Genomic DNA, 22,894 nt, shown 5'->3' with positions numbered 1-22,894 from the left:
TAAATAAAAATCCACAAACAACTGTCGAGCAACTAAACAGTCTCAGACACACATTAAGTTGTCATGCTCAACTACGATGTTTTGCCTTTGACCGACAGCCTCTCAGCTCCCACCTGTGTCTCGCGGACTGCCCATCCAACCTTTCGTGTTGCAATCTATCCGAACCACTCCAGTCGTGCGACTTCTCTTGTTTTCATGCGGTTCAGGAGCAGCTGGTGCTGCATAAGGTCGCCTGTCTGCTTATTCCCTCAAGCAGGACTTTCACCCATCTGCATGGGCATCTCTCCACATGTCTCTGCGTGGGCCTCAGTAAAGAACAAGAAACCCAGCACAAACCGGTTATGTGACCACCCTCATTAATTAGGCAATCTTTGTACTCTAGAAACAGACCTGTCAGTATTTCACTTAAGCAAATGAGAGACATCTGCATGCTGCTGTAAGAACACTTACATAAGGGTAGGATTGGGGGAGGGGGGTGGTTGGGGGGGTGGTAGAGCCGTTTTGTTGAGGGACATTTTGGGGGAGGGCCAGATGCAGGTAGAAGTCCGCTGATATCAGGCCCACAAGCCTCCACTAGCAACACAAACATCAGGAACCTAACAGGCAAAAGCAGCTCTCCATTTCCCCCATTCTGTGTGTGGTGCACAGCAGGGCCAGTGCAGAATGTTATCCATGAAACCAGACAAGTTTATTGAGCAGTAATCCCCAAGCACCAGTGACTCAGCAGAAAGTGCGGGGGTTTGCTCAGGACGGAGTGCACCAGGCCTCACTGCTGAGGCCGTTACACTTTCCAGTCTTAAGTGCCAGCTTGAAAAATAATTACACTTACAGGAAATGTAGTGTATTTTTGTGTTGCTTATACACAAAAGCAGTTGCTCAGTGAGAATCCAGATGATGAGTGACTGCATATACGTAATAATGCACTGGAAACCATTGAAGATTTCCCAGTGGATTGACTGGTGTGGGCCCTTACTTCCAGAGGCAAAGAAAACATTTTAGCATGCATGTATGCATATAATTTAAACTGAACTGATTTGCTGATTATTTTAACATTTATTTATTATTTTATTATAAAATAAAAATGAAAATTGGTTTAAACATGAAAATTTGCTTAAAGAAAACGCTGTAAACTCTCTTGGGTACATGCACAAAAAAAAAGCTTTCATATCAAATCTCTCTAAAGACTCTTTATTTCACTTGCTCTTCACACAGGTAGCATGGAAGCAGAAGAACGAAGGAACATGAGAACTGAACACTGAGAAGAATGCAAATTACATATATGGATTTTGTACGGATTACTTCATCTGATAGAACATGGGCTACCTGGGAGAACTTTGGGTCTCGGTCTCCCTCTGTGTCTCTCTCCAGAACAGGTGGAGTGGACTGATTTGATTAGGTGAGGATTAGAGGACAGAACAGGGTTTGCACTTAGCTGATGAGACAGATCAGAGCAGCCCCAGAATATGACTACACCTCCGTAATTCTGAGCTCTGAGAATCAGCCCACACAGTTTGAGACAAACATGTGTCAAACATGTTTAATGTTCAAAAAAGGTTGTGACTAAAATTATGATAATCTTCTCAGATATGTCTCTTCTCACACTTAATAGGGCTTGGCCCTACGTGTTTGAAGAAAAACACCTAAAATCACTGGGGTATATGGGCGCTACTTTTTAATCTTTATTGTGGGAGAAAGTGCAGGACAGGAGTTACTATTTCCTGTCTCTCTGGAGACAAATACAACATGCTTCCTGTCTGGCTGTTTACTGTCCAGCTAATCTCATAGTACATCAGCAGATCTAGTGATCTTATTTGAAGTCAACATTCATCACATGCTTGTGTGTCTGTGTGTACTAATTGGCCTGAAGGAAGGTACCTTCAAACACTAAGAAAAAAACACCGTTGCTTTGGATCAGAGTGAAGCCATGAGCAAGACCATGACGAGTACAAATGTATATGGCAAGTATGAATGTTATTCTCTCTCCTGCCACAAGGTGGCGATAAGGATAGTGTTTCCTGGCCATTGTAACCAGCATCCTCGTGTTTGGATTTTGAGGACATTCCAATTAAAACATGGTGAGACATTTATTAACTAGATTAAGAGTTGCAACAAAGGTACAAACAATTTAAGTGTAAACGTTTTAATCAAATCATTTAACACCACTTTTCCCCTTTGGCATTTTAAGTAGTAAAAGTTAAACTACTACTATTAGGCAGGGCTCTCAAGTTTTGGATTCATGTCAGAGTGTGAGAGTTGTTGACGGGGGGTGGCGAACGTAAGTTGTTAAGCGGGGGGGGGGGGGGGGGGGGGGGGGGGGGGGGGTTGTATATCGCGATCGATCACCAGTGGAGGGCGACATAGATATGGATCGGAGGTAAATAAACTAGATTTTTTTTTCTCGCCGTGTGAAATCGGAAGTGTGGCGTGTGAGCGTGTGAAGACGGTCAAATGCGTGTGTCACACGCTCAATGCGTGAGACTTGAGAGCCCTGTAGTACTATTGTTCAAAAATGCTCTAGTTCTAAAAAATAATATCTGGAAAACCTTTAAACATTAGGATACTGTCAGAAAATAGAACAGATTAGTGTCTGGTAAAGAATATGATCAAGCTACTAAATCATTTGTGTTTTACATAAATTACCACACATTTCTATAATGTATTCCTGAGAGTGTGTGTACTTGTGTGTGCATGTGTGTGTGTGTAGGCTGAGGATGAAGGAAAGGCCATTACAGTACAAAATGTAAATTTTGCCCTTGTGAACTGGTGGACTGTGATAAAAGCATCAGCCCTGTTTATCGGACCTCACGCTGGGCCTCTGGCCTACAGAAACCAACATTAAACATAAACCTACAAACATGTCTGAATTCAGCATGACCTTGACTAGTACTGTACTCAACACATTGTGCTTAAACATGAACCATGTCATAAAAATTATTAAAAACCGTTTCATAAAAGTCTAAACTTACACTTAAGGTAAAAACACAATTTTTATAAAAAGTTTTATGAAACCTGTAGATGTAATTTTCAGATTTACTTACACACTAGCTAGGAAGCTAATGGCATAGCTTTGAATCCTTCTCCAAGTATTTCTACAGGATAATCAGGTATCTCTAGTCCAGGGGTCTCCAACACGTCGCTCGCGAGCTACTAGTAACTCGCCAAGGGCCAACGAATGTCCCATCGAGAAATCGACTTAAATTTATGTCCAATGAAAATTCACAGTTGTTCCTCCCCTTCTAACACTAAATGATTATTCGCCAATTATACAAGTTAGTTCACAACCCGACTGGTTGAGAAGTGTTCTAACCCTGCAGATATGTGTGATAACAGCACGGTATTCTCATTCTCTGTATCACTCCGCGGACGCGTTGTCAAGTAACGGCATGTACTACATACGATAACACACTCCCTCTCGTGTTCTATTGCTCAATTAGCTGCCAATCAAAAAGTTAGGCTGCCGTCAATATTGAATAAACCAGGGGTCACCCACGTCACGAGTCGCCCGCGGGTTTGTTTTATAAATAGCTCACTATAGCGCCATGCACTAAAGCGCTGCATCGTTTATGTTTTTGCTACTATTATAGATTGTCCGCGGTTGCTAGCGGTCTTCCCGCTTAGCAATTGACACTCGCACACGCAACTTTCGTTCGCCACCCCCCACCACCGCTCAACAACTTTTCGTTCGTACTAATCTGGTAGCCCTCCTCAATAATTGGCATCCAAGAAGTAGCTCCCAGTTTCAAAAAGGTTGGCGACCCCTGCTCTAGTCTGTAATAAGATATCTCTACTTTGCATATGGATATCTCTACTTTTTAATCTGATATCTTCATATATTTTCATTAAATGCTTTTAAAGCCATATAAATATACACATTATATACTTCCAAATGCTTTTTTTTGCACCACTGCTTTTAGTTTTTTCGTTGTAAATTGGTCTGCTAAGGCCAGTGTTTTATCAATCTTTAAAGATAACAAGTACTTAATATTCTGCACAAGAATCATTAGAGAACAAAACTGGCGTTAGGGCCGTGGGAGACTGGGGGCGCGTCCCGTCTGGGGGGTGGGACAGTTGGGCCTCCCCTTGGGGTGGGCGGTGTCTGAAGGCGTGTCTGGACGCAGGGCGTGTCTGGACGCAGGGCGTGTCCTACCTGACGTTGTCGTGCTTTTGAATGTAGATCTTGTGAAACATCATGTCCTCCTGCTTGGCGTTTATATCGGCCTTCATCTCCATGGCAACATGCCGGGGAAGCACGGAGAGTAGGAGTCGTTCCTGCAAACAGGGATGGAGATGGAGAATGATGGAGATGGAGCGTGTGATGGAGATGGAGCGTGTGATGGAGATGGAGCGTGTGATGGAGAGTGTGATGGAGAGTGTGATGGAGAGTGTGATGGAGAGTGTGATGGAGCGTGAGATGGAGCGTGAGATGGAGATGGAGCATGAGATGGAGATGGTGCATGAGATGGAGATGGAGCATGAGATGGAGATGGAGCATGAGATGGAGATGGAGCATGAGATGGAGAAAGAGACAGCGTGAAATGGAGCATGAGATGGAAGGAGGTGTGGAAATGCAGACAAGGGACTTCATTTTTAAACCCTCTCACCCAGTGAGGAACATCAGTTTAAGCCTTTGCCCCATTTCAACTACCCCTTCAGCTCATACCTGTCAAGTTTTGTATTTAAAAATACGGGACATTTCCCATATATGATGTCATCGCCTAATTTGCATAATCAGTTATTTGCATATAGCTGCAATCGAGGCTGTAGGAGAAACGAAAACATCTTTGGAGTGGCAAAAAGTGAAGAAAAAACACCCCAAATGTGTTTTGAACTACAAATGAATAAAAAAAATTAAATTTTCTAGTGGTATTTCTAGCTACAAATGGGGACATCTCCTGGGCATATTTCTGTGCCTTTAGCCCGCATTTGTGCTTGGCAGATTGTTCGTGCTGACGGACATCGTTCCTTCCCCCATGAGAGGCACTAAAATCACAGCTACATATCTTACAGAATGAGTAGCTGTGCCCCTTCATGCTCCACTTTAGCAAAGTAAATTCCCTGTCCCATTCGTCAAGGTACTCACACGTACGCTTAGCTTTTTTGGCAGGACTGCCTTCTCTCGTTAAATCCATCTCTGATTTGTTGTTCCAGGTTTGCTCCCACTGTCGACACTAAACCCGCGAGTTTTAAATTTATTTATTTTTTAAAGCATTCACGTGCCGCTCCAAACAGAATTCTGTCACTAGCCTCGCGAGAACTGCCACCTGCAGTAGTCTGGGTGGCAGTTCCACCTGCAGTAGTCTGGGTGGCAGTTCCACCTGCAGTAGTCTGGGTGGCAGTTCCACCTGCAGTAGTCTGGGTGGGTAGCAGTTCTCGCGAGGCTAGTGACAGAATTCTGTTTGGAGCGGCACATGAATGCTTTAAAAAAATAAAAATTGAAAACTGAAAATACGGGACAAATACGGGAAAATAAAAATACGGGACGACACCGGGACAGAGCGGTAAAATACGGGACTGTCCCGGCCAAAACGGGACACTTGACAGGTATGCTTCAGCCCCATCCTCTACCCCATCAGTGTGACATCACTGGGACCACTCACCAACCTCATTCCAGCATGTATGAAATATCGCACAGGGAGACAACATAGTCTACGTAGTGCTTATTTCAGTCAGTTCTACAGTCTTCCGGGTGCGTGTGTTGTGCTGGACAGGTGTGGAGGCTCCACTGTGTGTTTTGTCTCGAGTAACACTTTAAATCGCTGCCTCACCTCATTAACATTCCCACATCTGTGTGTGTTCTTTTGTTAGGCCGCCTTCCCCAACAACACTGGTCAACATCAGGAGGACATCAGGAGGTTCATTAAGCTGCTTGTGCGGGGTCCGTTCGTGCCTCACCTGTTGCTGGTTCTCCCGCTGCGAGTGAAGACGGGCCTGGATACATTCCCTGGTCTCCTGGAAGGCCTGTCTCTGAGAGCCTTCTGCCGGATAGTGCGTACACACTCCCACCATGTTGGTGCAGGAGAAGATGAGCACGTTGGACACAAGCTGTGAAAAGGACACAAGGAACAAGACTCAAGAGGAAACCTCCCAGGAAGGTGTGTGTGTGAGGTGTGTGTGTGAGGAAACCTCCCAGGAAGGTGTGTGTGTGAGGAAACCTCCCAGCAAGGTGTGTGTGTGTGAGGAAAGCTCCCAGGAAGGTGTGTGTGAGGTGTGTGTGTGAGAAAACCTCCCAGGAAGGTGTGTGTGTGAGGTGTGTGTGTGTGTGTGTGAGGAAACCTCCCAGGAAGGTGAATGCGTGAGGTGTGTGTGTGAGGAAACCTCCCAGGAAGGTGTGTGTGTGAGGTGTGTGTGTGAGGAAACCTCCCAGGAAGGTGTGGGTGTGAGCTCTCTGGAAAGCATAGCATGATGAGGAAGACAGCAATGACGTCTCACAGTCCAAAATGTCCCGCAAATACGGGTTGAGAGGTTTAATACAAATACATCCAACTGACCACAGGTCTGCACCAACAGCTCTTGAGATGCGGCTTGTACACAGCGCATATAATTCTGGTCTCTAACATTATTAAAATAAGATGTTTTAAGATGTGACTAGATAGGGTCTGATAAACCTGAACAGCAAACAGCAGGAGCCATTTAGCGTCTGCACGTTTTTAGTTCATCTACCATGGGTCATGTGAAGATATCTCCTATGTGTTTGTGCACTCATGGAAACACAGAAGCATTTGAAAACCGGCAACACACACACTTCAGTTAGCCGGGGCCAGTTTTAAAGACGGACTGAAATCTCAGTGGAATTTTCCTGCCGTGATAAAAGATAAATTAAACAGCTGATTACATTTCTGAGACATTTCTAATTTTCTAGAGTTAGTAAAAGGCTTTTTCAAGCCGGAGAGGAACAACCCATTTTGCTGAGTAGCTACTGTATATTCCGCATCGCTAGAATACAAAAAGGAACCACAACAAGCTAAATATGTTTACAGCTTCAAACATAATAAATTCTACAGCACAATAAAGAACAAGAGGGCCTTAAATTAACCACAGGCTGAATAGAAGCTTCCAATAATGACACATTTCAAGTCTACTGCTACATCACTTCACTCGAATGATCTCACCTTCATTATCATGACAATTTGAACAAAGAACAGTTCATGATTAAGCCAAAAAAAACAAACAAAGAAAAAAAAACATTTTGATGTACAACTCCAGTTCCGAGTTCTGACATCTTAGTTAGCTCAGTTAGATGAGTAATGAGTTTATACAACACATCCATAATCTTCCAGAGGTGGATTAAACCCTTTATACACACAAACTTTTACTTTTTTACTTCTGCAAGGGTTGTTTTGAATTTGAACAATTCAGGAGACATAACATATTTCCCCATACATCCATCTCTCTCTCTCTTATACTTCACAACACACTGGCAAACTTATCTTTGCCCAGAAAGCCGTTTTCATTTAGGCCCAATTAACTTTCAATAGAGAATTTGATACCTTTTTGCAAACTGGATTACCCAACCCTCTAGTCTATTAGATTAGGCCTGGGGGCACTGGAGCTCTGTAGTATGCAGTGTGGAGCAGAGTGCGTGTGTGTTGGAGGGCTCACCAATCCACAACACACATCATGCCGTGTATTCCCGAGAAACACCACCATTCTATTTAAATTCTCCACATCCCTGGTTACCCTTATTCAGAAGCTGACAATTCGTTGGAAAGGGCCAACAGAACACAAAATATTCACTATTCAGCAGAGAAGCGCAAAAGCGTGAAGAGATAAACAGCAGGTGAACTGCTGCTGCTCTGAGAATGTGCACGGTGAGCTCTTGTGCTCTGAGCATCACTCCAAGTGTCAGATGAAGCTGGCATTTCAGGCTTGCCAGAGATTCATGACACTGATGGAACACGTTCCTGAACCTGTTCCTAACCCGCCAGGAGGAGTCAGTGTGTGATGGTGTGCAGACATGTTATCACTCCGGCAATGCAGTGGATCTCAAGTGCTAGCCTAGCCTAGCATCTACACGTCAACAGAGGCGGCCATCCCCCTCCAGTCCTTACACGCTGGACAGAAGGATGGCTCCGAACCTTGTGGTCGCACTAGAGGACGGCAAGAAAACATACAAGTGTCTCTCCTGTTCCACCGCCATCGTCACTAACATTAGCAGGAGGAATTAAAGGTCAGCCTCTGTGGATCCTGGTTTCGTCACGAGGGATCTTTTCAGACACAGGAAAGGACTTGTACTTTCTCAACAGACTATGTCAATTCTGAGCGTGAATATAAACCACTGGGAGAAGCCTTTAAAATAAAATAAAAAACTAATTCCAAGAATTAAATTTAAGAGACATGCACACAGTTGAGGTTATGAGTGCAATGATACCATACAACACATAATATAAACAACTGTTTATATTAGGCAGGAAAGGCCATTATCAAAGGGACTTTGAATTTGGCGTCACTGAATACACCTCAGAAGTAAATATTTCCTCATAATGCTTACATTTGAGACTCAATTACATACATGTTGTCTTTTTCCGTGCCATTTTTTAGTAAGCTGCATCACAGATCAGACATACGCTCTTATTGCTTTTGACCAATTACCAACTTTGAACAACATAAAAAAAAAAAAAAAATCAGTAAAAGTCCTGCAACACACATCACAGGGCAGGTGCGGCCCATACAGAAAGCAGCAGAACCATCCCACTGAGCTTAATGGACGGTCCTTAAGTATATTACACAACCAAACCCATCCTTGTACAGTTGGAATAATACAAAAAAGCCGGCATGTCAACCTGACCCCACAGCCCTCTCCCTAATGACTTCCTCATGCAAGGCTGCACAGAACAGTGGGACACACTCATTAAAAAAGGGCAAAAAAAAGAAAAAGAAAGAAAAGAAAGGGAACAGTCAGCTCATTGGCTATAGAAACGTGTCATGTGTTGGAGGAATGGTGTTCTTTTAGAGTAATATCCGAATTGGAGTCACATTTCCCACAAGCTTCATGAGGTTAAGAGAGTCATCTTAACTCTCACTTTTTCCAAAGTGATAATTACTCAGGCACGTTATTGCTGATGGTTAGGACCATGACGCAGCTGGGAAACATGGCCCTGGTCTACGTGATCTATATGACATTAATAAAATGGAGGGTATTTCTAAATTGGTCCCTACCCTCTATACACATGTCATGTCTCCTCCCGCAGCCTCACCACAATGTCATGAGCCTTCTGTCCTTAAATGCACATCAGGTTTTCTGATTTAAAAAAAACCCTAAAACATGATTTTGAACCATGTTTTTGAATATGCATTTCGTCAGTAATAACCTACATTTAAGACAAGTCCTTAAGGATCCTCATTTAATTAGCTTAATTAATGTTTAATTATCCCAAGCATCTCACTAGGACTATAACTAATACATTTTGAATTCACTTCTTGCTAGATATTTTTTTCGCACAATTTATGGGTTGCTTACCAAGCCAGTTACCTTACACAGAAATGTCCTCTCAAGAAAGGGCTACTTGTGCTCCTCATGACATTCTACTGTCAAGACTCCAAGCTGATTGAATACATAATTGAACCAACCACCAGGAAGCAAATCCCCAATGTACATTTAACATAATATAGAACCACTCTCCCTGGAAGCCCCAAACTCTTTTCACTAATCATATTCAATCAAATATGGAAATAAACAAGCCAAATAAGGAAGAGTAAATATCTTGGGCTTCTTTTATTGCACCAGTTGGATTATGGTAGTAAACACCACATCTCACTATGAAGCCATGGTGCCAGTCATAAGTGTGAACAGACCCAGACAGACAGCACCGCATCACACACACACACACACACACGCACACACACGTCAAGCGGCATCTCACTGAACAGAGGGGCTGTGTTTACACAAGCATGGTGTCTCAGTGCAGCCTTCATAGGCAGTAACTAGGGAACGGACCTGCTGCACGAAGAACTTTTAAGTAACGATTAATCATTGCTAGTGGGCCCATCAAACCCCTACAGGGCAAAATGACAGCACAATATTTGCCCGACAGTGTCCACGTTCTATCCTGAGCTCTCTTCAATACTGCCTCAAAATGAGCTCCTAGATGTGCTTCAATCTCAGTCAATTAGGAAATTAGAGAAACAGTGCAAAGTGGAATGGGGGTGAGACTTTTGGGAGTTACAGTAACTCGTTGATCGATATGTCTATGCTGTGAACCAGCGTGACCATGTAAAAATCACCCTGTGTATCAGGAGTTCCTGGTTAAAGCTTGTTAACGCTCTGCCTTTCATGCCTGGGAATGGTACCACTCTTGAAAACAGCCAATCTGTTTTTGAAGAGCTGCTGCTCGGGGAAGACAGTAATAATTCGGGCCTTAGTTCTGGTTCTTTGCAGAAGCATGTCAAAATGAAATACAAGAACCAGTGGACCCATACAGGACAATAACAACCAGCAGTATATTCAATCAGCACATAACCGTTGGCCAGTGCCTTGAAAGCAAGAGTGTTTTGTTACAGTGAATGATGCTCCAAAGTCCATCTTTAATTTAATATGCCCTTACCCACCTCTTGAAACCTCCTTCATATTTATAGGATTGTCTGCACTGGCCAACATATTCATCTGATCCCCCTGGAGCTCATAGAGGAAGCAAGAAGAAAAATGGTGGAGTAGAAACCTTGGAATCTGCAGCGCAATCTGAAGTTCTGGGATTTAGGACATATTAGTCCTCGCAAAATGAATCCATTCTTTTAACCGAACACATCTGTCCAGCCAGGTGCTGAGGACGTCCCTCAAATCCCCCCCTCCCAAGGACAGACACTACTGCGACACACGATGGTGCCGATCCCACTGAGATCCTAAATGTCACTTTCTGAGTCACACCTTTGAAGAGGATAGCTGGGCCCCATGGACAAAAAGAAGAAAAAGCATTTTAAATTTTTCATCGTTACTTCAAAAAAACAAACAAACAAACAAGTATAGCTGCAGAAAACACAAGCCCCATGATGCTCTGAGGTCTAGGGTGCTTTGATGTCAGTAGTGGATTCTTGAATCTAATTTCCTTCCACGCTGATAAGAAACAACTGTATTGATACACAGGTATGCAAGTAAACGAACAGAGACAGAGAACAAGACACGCCTATCTGAATGCCTATCAAAGCACATCTGAATTAAATACATTAAAGCCCAAAACAAAATTAGAAACAACTTGTGTAAATAAAGGAGATTGTGTTTTTCTTTTTCTTTTTTTGTAGAGGGGGAGGGGGTTGTGTGTCTAGATGCAGACGTGACTAATTCGGCTAACTTCGTAATGATTAGGGAATTGGAAATAACATGTGCACGTCAATAAGTATCACAAAATGACGCAAAACGAGACCATTAGCCTTTTGTGTGACCTCACCCTGAGGTCTTCAATGTCCCATGATCATGTTTTGGCGTGGAAGTGCTCTTTGAAGTATTCTGGGGGAAATCAAATCTAGACATGGCAGAGGGGGTCATGGCCGTACATCTGTGCTTAAACACGCACCAAGCAGCCAGGGCCACAAACGCAGCAATGAGCTAAATTTGTAAAACATCTTGTAAAATGTTATATGCAAATTACTGGTCTATAACGGGGTGAATTTAATCTGATGAACAAATGTATCGTGTACCATGTGATAAACAGAATAAAAATTTAAAAAGTGATCACAATGGACACAATTTTGAAAGTATTAAATGTACAAATTCACGCACAAAATGTTGCACAGCAAAGACTTGAAGTCGAAATATGACGGAACACAGAATGGATCAGAGAGCGGTCAACATACAGCTCACAACAAAGCATACAGCACTAGCTAGATCAGAAGACCGGGGCTCTACAGTCACTCGGGCCTGTTCTACAAGCAGATGCAAACATCTCCCACTTAACTCCAAAACACAGACTTTTTCTATCCTCTCCTCAAGTCAACAGAAAGGAAAAAAAAAATCATAATTGCCCGTTTCCATGGATGAGTGTTGGGAAACAACATTCGTTTCCCTCCAGCTGAGCCAGGCAGAGAAGCCAGCGTGATGAATATGCACCTCTTCAGTAAATCCACTCATTAGCTATTGTGATGACTACCTGACTTCACGTGCAGACGAGTCATGCGTAAGCTCGTCGGAGGATGCAGGACTCCACTCCACATCTGAATAGCGTGCTGATAAAATCACTCCGTACGGTTACCACGTGACTTGCACTAGTGAATAAATGTGGCCACATTCTTCTCAAAGATTAGAGGCAACTTTCTTTCCTTCACGAATTAACATTGATTCAGTCTGATGATAACAATGAGAAAAAAACAAATAAAAACATTTCACTTAACAATAGAACACAGCTGAACGCATTTACTATTTCCAGAGGATGACTGAGACCCAGTCGGGGCTGGGAGTGCCCAGTGATGGACAAACTGGTCCTGTTCCAGTACCAGTTAACCTCGTCATTTTGCCTCCATTAATATGTCTTTAATATGTTGTAGCACAAGATTGCTACAACAGGGAGTTCAACTGGAACTTTGACAGTGACTTTTTGTATTGTACCCAGGATGTATCTGAACAAATTAGTCAATACAATTCCACCTATTATCTCAAATCACACTGTAACTGATGTATATACCAAAATGATACATTTTGGAATAAGGATCCATTGACATTTGGTACTGGCTCAAGTTTGTATGTTTCTGTATATTCTGTTTCTGTATTGGAAATCTCCAAACCTGTTGTATATAAGCTCCTTCTAGTCCATTTCAGGTTCTGTTCAGTCTTGTGTACGGGACCCGGGGCGCCGCAGAACCATCGTTGTCTTAGTGCATTAGGAACTTCTTGGCTGGGGACAGGTCAGCGGTCCACGTGGACATGCTGGTCCTCGAGCAGGACTACAACACCTCCCAGATGTGCCCTTGACCCGAATTCCTGCATCACGGCTGCTATTTCAGGCAAAGACGTGGAGAGTGAGTCCCTCCCCCCAGGTCTGCCTCCATCACCGAGGTAAGTGTTGCTCCGTCTCAAAACAGGCAGAACAATTCTGTACAAGACAGGCTGTTGCTAGGCAACGCCAACACAATCCTGCCATTAAACTTTAGCAGACGTCAGGTACTAATGAATGTCATCGCCCCCAACCACCCTCATCACGATCCGCCTATTAGAATCGGCGACAATGTGACAAAGTTAGAGGCTGCTTATTATGATAAAATAAGTCATAAAAATACAATTTACATATGACACTCCGCGTCATCAATGTGGCTTCAACGTCTGGCCCAAGAACGGACAAACATGGCTGCCTAAATCAACCACTCCATCATCCCAGAGGAACCTAGTGCAGAGAGAACACGAGGGCACAGACAGCACGGCCGTCCCGCACGCCTGCCAACATTCCTCTGGTCCCAACGTCACGTCCGGCGCAACCTGGATGAGGAGTCACACCGCATGACAATACCGAGGGCCCCCGGCTTCAGGCCATCAACTACAAGTCACTGAATTTCAAAGATGGAGATCCTGTGGGGGTGGCACATGCCTTTGATGCGGTGTAGGTCCCCCCACCCCCACGTGGAAAAAACAACAGCGTTCCCCTCTCTCCCGTCTCCGACTGTCTCTCTACAGTGTACAGTTCCCAGCGTATCGTTAGTACTGAACTTTGTTAAGGTTCAGTAAGCCGACCAAGACTGATGGGCCCTTTAGCACAGATTCATACTTTACCTCCAAGATTCTTCCCTGCTAATGGACATTCCATCCTGTGTTCCTGAGTTTGGAACTTTTGGAAGTTTGGACGTTTTCAGATGAGCGCTACATGAATAAGAAACCAGATATACCATGTGCAGTTATTCCATTTTACGGAACGGCAGCGTCAACCATCCCTTGCATCATTCATTTCAAATCAAGTATACCACCTTATTCAGATTATTCACAGGGTCTGTACTACCTCTCTGGACCCGTCATACAGTTTACGTAACGTTGGCTGGTGTCCTCTGGTGTACCAGGACTACAGCTGTGGGCCTCCTCATCCCCTCATCCTCTCATCCATCATCTCGTCGTCTTCCGCTCACTGTCCATGAGGACATATGCAGGTCTGCAGCCCACAACACCACAACCCTGGCTGAGCTTGGCCTCTGTCCTACGTTATTAATGAACACATGTCCACTGATGCTGTTCTCGTGAGATTACCTGTTGTTTAAAAGGTAGCAAACCCATGAGAACATTATAAAGCAAGTAAAAAACAGAGGCCTTCAAGCTCTGCATTAGAAAGGAAGATTGGTGTTTACATATTACACATACATATTTTTCCGAAAGTCTTCAGACGGCTAATATCACTAGCGTTCCCCTCAACATCACGACTGTTCTTTAGTTCTCCCACCCTCTAACCACTCTCTATATATTATTAAATCCATCAATGAGGAGGAAGAGGAAGAAGACGAAGACGAAGAAGAAGAAGATTTTTTCCCGCCCAGAATGGCTGTTCCTCTCAACAGGAGCCCCTGTGCTATCCACAGCTAGGCTGTTAGGCGGACCCCAGCAGCGCTCGGCCGCTCAGAGAGACTCCGCTGGGACCGTGGTTATGGAAGACCCGGCCAAAGGGCAACACGGCCCCTAAGCACACACCGGAGGGGACGAGAGATGGCTCGTGTGTGTATGCGCTCTAAACAACAGCGACAATCATTTGGAACCAGCTCTACACAATAGAGACAGAGTGAGCCGTTGCAGCAATTTTCAATGTAGATGTGAGGATATGGAAATGTGACATAAAAGGACTTGTTTTTGTTTGTTACGAAGGTGCTCGGTGGAATGAACAGATCTGGACACTGAATAATTCAGTAAGGGTTTGCAATAAAAGTGCAAAGAACAGACAAAGAACGATTGTGTTCCACAAGCCATGTGTCTGCAGGCTGATCACATGTAGCTCTGCTCCTCATTGGGCGCTTTAAGTGTAGTTAACCTGCTAGAGCCTTGTGTGCTTGGCAGGCAGTCACAGGGTAATGCCACAGGGACTGCACAATCAGGTGCTCTTCACACACTTCCAGAAATGGAACAGCCATGAAATTGGTCAGACTGTTCACACACACGGAGATGTTCGGGACAGACCTGGGGCTCTTCTCGTTATCGTAACAGGACAAAACTACCATCAAAAATAGTTTGAATCTGTACAAGCACTGAAAAAGCAGCTGGGAAATGGAACCATGGGAAATGTAATGGTCCAACACTGTGGTCCGCACGTACACTCCCATCATGGTGGTGTACTCTCCTGAGAAATCCCCAACTCATGTCAAAGAGTCATGAAGAGAATAGGATCATGGGATTTGTGGGTTTTATGGGCAGACGAAATGCAATGTGTACACACTTCTAAAGCACTTTCCTTGTAGATGCAGTAGAAACAAGGATCAAACACATCAAGCTACAATAGGTCCTCTGTCCTCCCAAATATCCATCATTCACTCCATCTTTAATGATGTATCTCTTAGCAACAGCTCTACCAATCAGAACAGCATTGTGGGCCTGGAGTTTCCGATACACTACTCTTGCTTGCAAGGGGTTTGAAAGTGGATAGTTTGGAACATTGGACAAGTAAATAAATGAATCACAGTTCAGAACTACACAGTTATGTGATGCCTCTGTAGCAATCACTTCTGTGCAGAACTGTGTTTATTTACACATTAAAACTAAAAAGGAGCCAAAGTCAAAAGAAGTAGCTTAGAAGACTACCAAGCAAATGAATATTCAATTACTTTATTCAAACATTAAAATACATCCAAGGCAGAACTGTAATTCTCAGTTTTTTTTAAGGACAGTGGCAGTTCATAGTCTCTTCTGACGCTCTAGAAAGGTGTAGTCCTCCTGAAACCCGTCACCAGCCCCGTCGACAGGGGGGGACAACCGGGTCTGTTGTCCCGGGCCCCAGGGCCAGGGGGGCCCATCAAAGAGCCCAGCAATTAATTTTTTATTTAAAGTCTATAATTTTGAAATAATCTTGAAATCTTTCTCAAATTCTGCATTGAAATCTTTCTCAAATTCTGTATTGAATCTGTAATTGAAATTCTGTACTCAAAATAAGCTCAATGGCTAAAATATATGTTTTTTTTACCTATCTGCATATTTTCCATTAAGTGCATACACCCCCGCCTCCCACTGAAAAATGGTTTGATCCAGCACTGACCGTAACCGGCTGGTACCCGCCCAACAGCGGGAAATACAGTGGTGGATAGTTAAAGTAAACAGAAAGTTATTTTCTGTAGCGCAGAAAAGAAAGGAAAAACATTTACCTGATGAATTTTAAAGTTGCATTGTGTTACAGGTTTGAAAAGTGCTGGAATTTAGGCTAAAGTACTTGAAAATGCTTGAAATTGTAACTACTTGGTTTCACAACAAATATCTATCTGACTGAACAGTCCTCTTGTATTACGTTAACAAATACGAGCCACTTGTAATTCCAGGACGAAACATGAGAGAACGTGAAGACGTTAAGATTGGGCGTTTTGAAAATAAACCACCATTAAATAATGTGATTAAAAAAGCGAATTATATCGAATCATTTCGAGTATATGTATAAATATTTAACTTAATTAAGTTTAACATGCTGGAAAATATTGAAATGGACCTTTAAAATGACGTACAAGTGCTTGAATTCCACCTTGTAAAGGTGTATGAACCCTGCATACATGACTTTGTTCATTGCGCTGAAGCGCGGCGCACGCGAAGTTACAAAATTCGAGAGGTGCACGACCTCGCGAATCGACAGCGCGTGAGGCCCTCGCACGGGCGGTGCCACTGCGATTACGTCATTTTCGCCGCGCGAACCGCAACGCTCGCGACGCGTCAAGTATAAACCAGTCAGCTGTCAGAAACAGCTTTGATGTGTGGCTATATTATATACTAGGTGTATCTCAATTCAGGGGCTGCAGCCCACGAAGTGCGCATTTGTAGGCCGGTTACGTCACTGCGCCGCGACGAGGCTGTCCCAATTCGTGGGCTCCTTCTTATGCGGCCGACGAATGTAGCCTTCAAAACCCCGAAAACGAAGGACGCATCTGAGTATCCTTCGCGTCCCACCATATCCCAGGATTCATTGCTCTATGAACAATAAACAGGCGGAGTCTAGTGTACGGGCCGAAGAATTCGTTTTTAAATGTCGGTATTTTTTAAATATGGACATTTATACTGCAATGAGATGCTAAATAACATGCCAGTTATTAATGATATTGCAGGTAAACCTGTGCTTTGAGTATTTACTAAAGAGTAACGTTTATAAAAATACATTGAATTTTGTTATGAAGTTATACTTCCCGTCAAACATGTGAATACATGTTCAACGCATTTTCTTTTAGGCATTTGTGGGTGATGTGATATTTGTCGGACAGCGCGCTAACACGTATGTAACGTATGTAACGGGGCAGAGTGTGGTCACGCAAACATACGTCTTGCGAAGACTAGACGGTTTCATTTAACAGCCGTGAGATGCAGCCTACCCGGCCTTCGAAGTGTGTGACCACCGTGGGCTGCGGTCTACATAGGCTGCAGCCCCTGAATTGAGATGCAGCCACTATATGACCTAACACAAAGATTGTCTGCTACAGAGGAAATTCAAATGACGTGCGCGCGGGGGGAGGGAGGGGGGGGGGGAGTGTTACATGAAACTTTCTTGTCCCGGGCCCCAGCAAGACTGTCAACGGGCCTGCCCGTCACCACAGTGTTTCAGCGGCAGAAACCAGGGAGGACTTGGAATGCTTAATCTAGGACAGCCAATTCTGAATTAGTGAGGAAATATAAACACAACATATAGCGTTACTGAAAATACTGACCAATAGCCATCTGTAACAGGTCCCAGGTCAGGCTAGTGCTGGATGAGCAGCAGACACAGTTCTTCAGTCCCAAGCGGGAATCAGCTGTGAGGATGGCAGCATCCAGGTGGTTCATGTGGTTAAACTTGGCACGCAAGCAATGTAGGACCAGCAGAGTACCATTACACACGGCTGTTTCTTACTCTCAGTTTTGATGCTACTCAAAGAGCAGGACAAGAATCCACCTCTCTACGTAGACCCCAATGAAAACACATATTTCATCAGCCATCTTAAGAACTCTGGATCACGTGACATTTCCCCAGGTAATACACACAGCGTTTCATAAGTACATGGAGTTTATAATAAAAAATTTCACTTTTCTTACTCACATAATACACCTCCAACAGAGGAGCTGCTTTCATCAGTAATACAAGGGACAGATAGTTTATCTTTTTTATTAGATTAATATTTAGCTCTTCAAATACTGCAAAGGCTTAAAACTTTACAGAGAATTATTCCCACATGGCGCCAATTAGTACTTCAGAGCAGGGTGTTATATTCCATATTTTATTTGCAACATAATTGATTACAAAATGTAAAACATTTATCTTAATGTGACACAGGTAAATGTTGGCTGGCTTTATTTAAAAAGATTTATTTTCTAAATTGTAACTTAGACGTTTGCTTTTTGCAGTGTCAACAACACTGCACTCCAAATAAATACAAATGGTTATCATTATTTTTTTACCCCATCCTTCTTTTTTTTATGTTTTACATGATAAATAGTCATAAATAATATTAGTTACAAGTTCACTATTCTACTTACAGTGCCAGGTATGAGCACATCTATTTGACCAATTTGTGTGGACAAACCTTCCCCAGAAAATCATTCCATTTTAAACTGCAAGGATCTTCCAGAAAACAATTAATTTGCTTGTATGTGTTTATTAATATGTTGTACAACTGTCCATCAGAATTAATGCATACATGAAAAACATCACCGGATCAGGGGAAACCAGCGTGAAATGCTGTTTTCATGGCAACGGCTGAGGCAAAGTCAGAGATAAATCTAAAAATAGGTTGCTGTTTAAGTGCTTAATGTCTTTTCAGAATTCACGTGTTTCACCTTTTGATGGTTAATGGATTATACTTGCACTGGGGCAGACACGTGGACACTGGTCAGCATTGTTTGGGGCTGTTGAGCCCGTATTATAGAACTCGAAAGCTGCTAACGCAGACTACCACTAATAAGGTGCCCCGCCAATCCTAGCCATGGACATTTCTGCCACAAACACACGCCTTATATAGAAAACACCCATTCCTGTTACTACACAAGTGTCACACCAGTGACGTGCCACAAGTTTAGAGTTTGGACTAATGTTCCAGGAATGCAGACTCTCCCAAGAGAGCGGAGGTTTTAGGAATCCACAGATCAGTGGATGTGCCCATCACAATTTTAAATGAGCACGCAGAAACTAGTGATGCGTTTGAGTTTATCCCTCTGCACGAACACAGGAGCACGAGACAGAAAATTTGTGTAATTGTGTAATAACGCAATAAGACTTCGCAATATCCCGATTTGAATGATCACAGACACAAAAACCACAACTGAGCAGCGGCCCGCGCCCGAGCCCCCATACACAGCCGGCCCCGGGGACAGCCACCCCTACTTCAAAGAGTGGTAATCTGGCACGGACATATTCGAAACCATACGCTGGACATATTAATAAAGCACATTTACAATTCTCCCTCACCCGGGCTGTCCAAAGCCGCCTGCTGGCGTTTTCCACTGCAATAGTCCTTGTGCGCTTGCCACGTACGATAAATCACACGCACCCTAAGTGGAACCCAAATGTTCTCGCACTTATTGTTTTACAAGACCATAAAAGAAACACAAACCGCGAGCCGCACAGACCACGGAAGATCGGCCCACGGGAATGTGGAGCTGGTGGTTCTGGAAAGGAGCAGAGCTGCAGACGGGCCCGGCCATGCAACAGCGCTCCCCCGGGTTTCATCCTCACAGTGCTCACACTCACACTCGGAGAACAGCAAGGGTCACGTATGGGAGAGAAGACACGGCCCTTGTGACTGTGCCCTGACTGTTTAAGAATATCCGTAAGATACCGGTCAAGTGCTGCTCAGAAGGCACCTCAAATCCTCGAGCTTAAGAGTTCACAAACAGGGCGAAGTAAACACGCAGCCATGCATCTCCTAGGTGATTTGAAGGTGTCCCAAAAAAAACCAGCCTGCTACTTTTGCCATGGGTGAAGGATGGCGACCCGAGGTGGTCGTGTGGCAGAGTGGCGTGCGTAGTGGCGTCATCGACGGGCAAGGCCGCACCACGCTGCTGCTCCTCAGGAGGACGTTGCTGGAGAGAGATCTGAGATCCGAGATCTGAGAGGGATGTTCTTGCCTGGAACCACAGCGTAATGATAAGCTGTGTATATTGCACTTCTCCTAATGACTACTTCTTCTTCAGAACAATCTGTAATTTATGGGACCATTTTAAACTAGATCTCAAACAAGAGGTTTACTGTCTAAAAAGAGAAATGACTCAGACACATGCATATGCATGAACGTGTACATTAATATTCACGCATGCACATCCATGCAACACACACACACACACACACACACCCACCCACCCACCCCAAACTTCATTCCACTCGATACACAGCACAGCAAGTGTTCAAAGTGTCCAGTATAAGATGGAAAAAGGGCCCGACTCACTCGTAGTACCCTGTCTATTATTTATCTTGGCTTCTCTCTCTGGCCCAGCCAGTCCATCTACTGCAGTGCTGTTTGCTGAAGCTCTCGCCACCGAGACTGTTAAGGTGTCATTCAGTTGCCGTGGCAATGGCTCTGCGAATCAGCTCAGGTTAATCTCTAGTGGCCAGCACAAACAAGCCGACACCCAGAGCTCCATCTGCATACAGCATCCACGGAAACCTCCGCATTAGCGCCAGTTTAGCGCAACCCCCACCATTCAAGTGGGTAGAGTCTGTCTGAGGGAAAACAACACGCCGGCTTCTTCGACGGGGGCCGAGGCCGTCCCCCCACCACGCTCGACAACAACCCGAACACAAGCGGGCCGTTTCTAAGATGCTCACACTGAGGTAATTTCTGGGTGAGGTTCCGCGGGGCTGTTCAAACAAACACACGCCGGTTTCATTTCAAACCTGAGAGTGATAACAGCCGTGCGTTTATGTGTCGTCTCAAGTGTATAAGCAACGGTATTCACCGCCAGCGCTCTCACAGATTAACACAAACCATGCGGGACAAAAAAAAAGATCTGTGTCGTACACAGTGCCGTACACAGCTGAAACACATCACCGTGACACAGCAAGATGGATCTGTGTGAGCTCCGGTACTTGCATCACAGCAAACAGGGACTAAATATTTCTGGTGTGTCCATGTTTCGGAGTTTACATCATGTCATCAGTGGAATAAGAATATATATAACGTAAAGGTCAAGTCCACTTAAGGTCGAGTAGCCAGGACTCCTAAGCTCTTTTAAATATCAGGACCCAGGAAGGGCTGATCAGACATTAGGTATGAATCTAAAACGTTCTCTTTGATATCTTCAAAGGAGATGGAAAAGAAAGGACCTCCGTTTAGCTGAGCTAGCCTGACGCTGCTGGAATGGTGTCGATTTGCCAAGTCACTAACGTCAGTCCATGTCCCTGACCACGTCACGCTGACGCTGAATATTGCACTGCTACACCTACCCCGCCTTCACCTCCCTTTACCGAATTGATCGCCCAACCGTCAATCAAAAGTGAAACGGGCAGCCCTCCACCGGGCCCACTGGATGAGAGTGCATGGGGCCCAATCTCGTGCATCTCGTATCTCTCCGTAAGCACGTAACCATCAAAGTCTTGCAATGCTTTTATCGAAGTATTACAAGTAATGTAACCTGGTCTGATATGCACATGTCGTGATCTCATCAAACAAACACAGAGACTGGAGGCCCTCTCACGGCATGCCGTCCTCTCACCGATGCCACGCCCACGTCCCGCTAGGGCTCGGGACAGATCTGCCTTCGCACGCCAGCTCTGCCATCACGGCATCCAGCCAGGGCCCCGGTGTGCGTGCCTGGTGTTGTTTATGTCACGTGGTAGCCACACCAGGCTCCCTGTTTTCGGCACACGCACCCTGGGACACGAGCGCACGCCATCGCCCATGGCACGAGGAAAGCATTTACGCTCCCTTGGAGGAAGCGATATCTGCATAGCGTCCCGGCTCTACGGTTTCCCGCCGCCGTGTTCACGAGAGGCTGCGCGCCCTGAGGGACAGGTAGCAGACACGGCGCACGGGGCCGTAGAGAGAGGGCGCGTTCAGGACAGGCAAATGACCTGTGGAGGTCAGTGGAGTGAAAGCGGCTTCAGGAAGGATACAGGGTCTGGCAGATCGCCTGTGGCTATGAGGAGAGAACCGAGCAAGTGCAGAAAGACGGGGAAACTTCAATGTTTTATGCTTTTTCTGACCCCAATTTACTGAGCACATGACATGTTACTCTGAATTATGCATTTCTGCTATGTTCTATGGCCCACTAATGACATTCAAATGATATGCACTACTATACTCACAGAAAGGTCACTCAGAATAACAGATCAGTGAACTACAACCACATTAAATGAAATCAAAACTGTTGTTCCAGCAGGTTTAATAGTGGCACATCTAACCAATATTTTTATTGTAAATAGATTCCAAGTATTTTTCTAAGTTTTTTTTTTACTTGCAAATGAAAATACAGAACAAACTTGGTGGGCATAAATGTTTGACCTGGCAAGTCATGATTTTTAATCATGAAGTCTGAAATTCAAATCTCCCAAACTTTGGCGATACAGTTTGCAACACTCCCAGTTGACTTGAGTGACTGGTGAGTGTGTCGCTGGTGTGGGAGGAGAGGGAAGGGGAGCAGCCAGGCAACCTCACAAGTGGAGAAACACGTCCATCCCAACGATAACCATCACAGCCCTCATATGGTAACACACAGGGGTTCATACCACATGGTCCCTACAAAGGGTAGTTGAGAAATGATGTCATTACGATGAGAAATCTCACCAGCCGGAACGCGGGGAGTTCCCAAATCATCCAGACATAATCCTGTGGCAACAATATCTCCCATTTGTTC

At 44.4% G+C, this 22,894-nt stretch overlaps 1 protein-coding gene across 2 annotated transcripts in view; it reads right to left on the bottom strand.

The window, feature by feature from the left end:
* Window positions 1-22,894, bottom strand: part of adcy5 (adenylate cyclase 5) — a 54,297-nt gene that overhangs the window by 21,485 nt on the left and 9,918 nt on the right. For both annotated transcript variants that reach the window (XM_077001763.1, XM_077001764.1), the window contains exons 2-3: window positions 5,893-6,042; window positions 4,148-4,269 (exon numbers count right to left, since the gene is read on the bottom strand). In XM_077001763.1, coding sequence (XP_076857878.1) covers window positions 4,148-4,269; window positions 5,893-6,042 — 272 coding nt within the window. The remainder of the gene's footprint in view (window positions 1-4,147; window positions 4,270-5,892; window positions 6,043-22,894) is intronic.

The sequence above is a fragment of the Brachyhypopomus gauderio genome, chromosome 4 (assembly GCF_052324685.1).
Source record: "Brachyhypopomus gauderio isolate BG-103 chromosome 4, BGAUD_0.2, whole genome shotgun sequence".
In the NCBI taxonomy this organism is placed as follows: Eukaryota; Metazoa; Chordata; class Actinopteri; order Gymnotiformes; family Hypopomidae; genus Brachyhypopomus; species Brachyhypopomus gauderio.
This window is presented reverse-complemented; position numbering and strand designations above follow the sequence as displayed.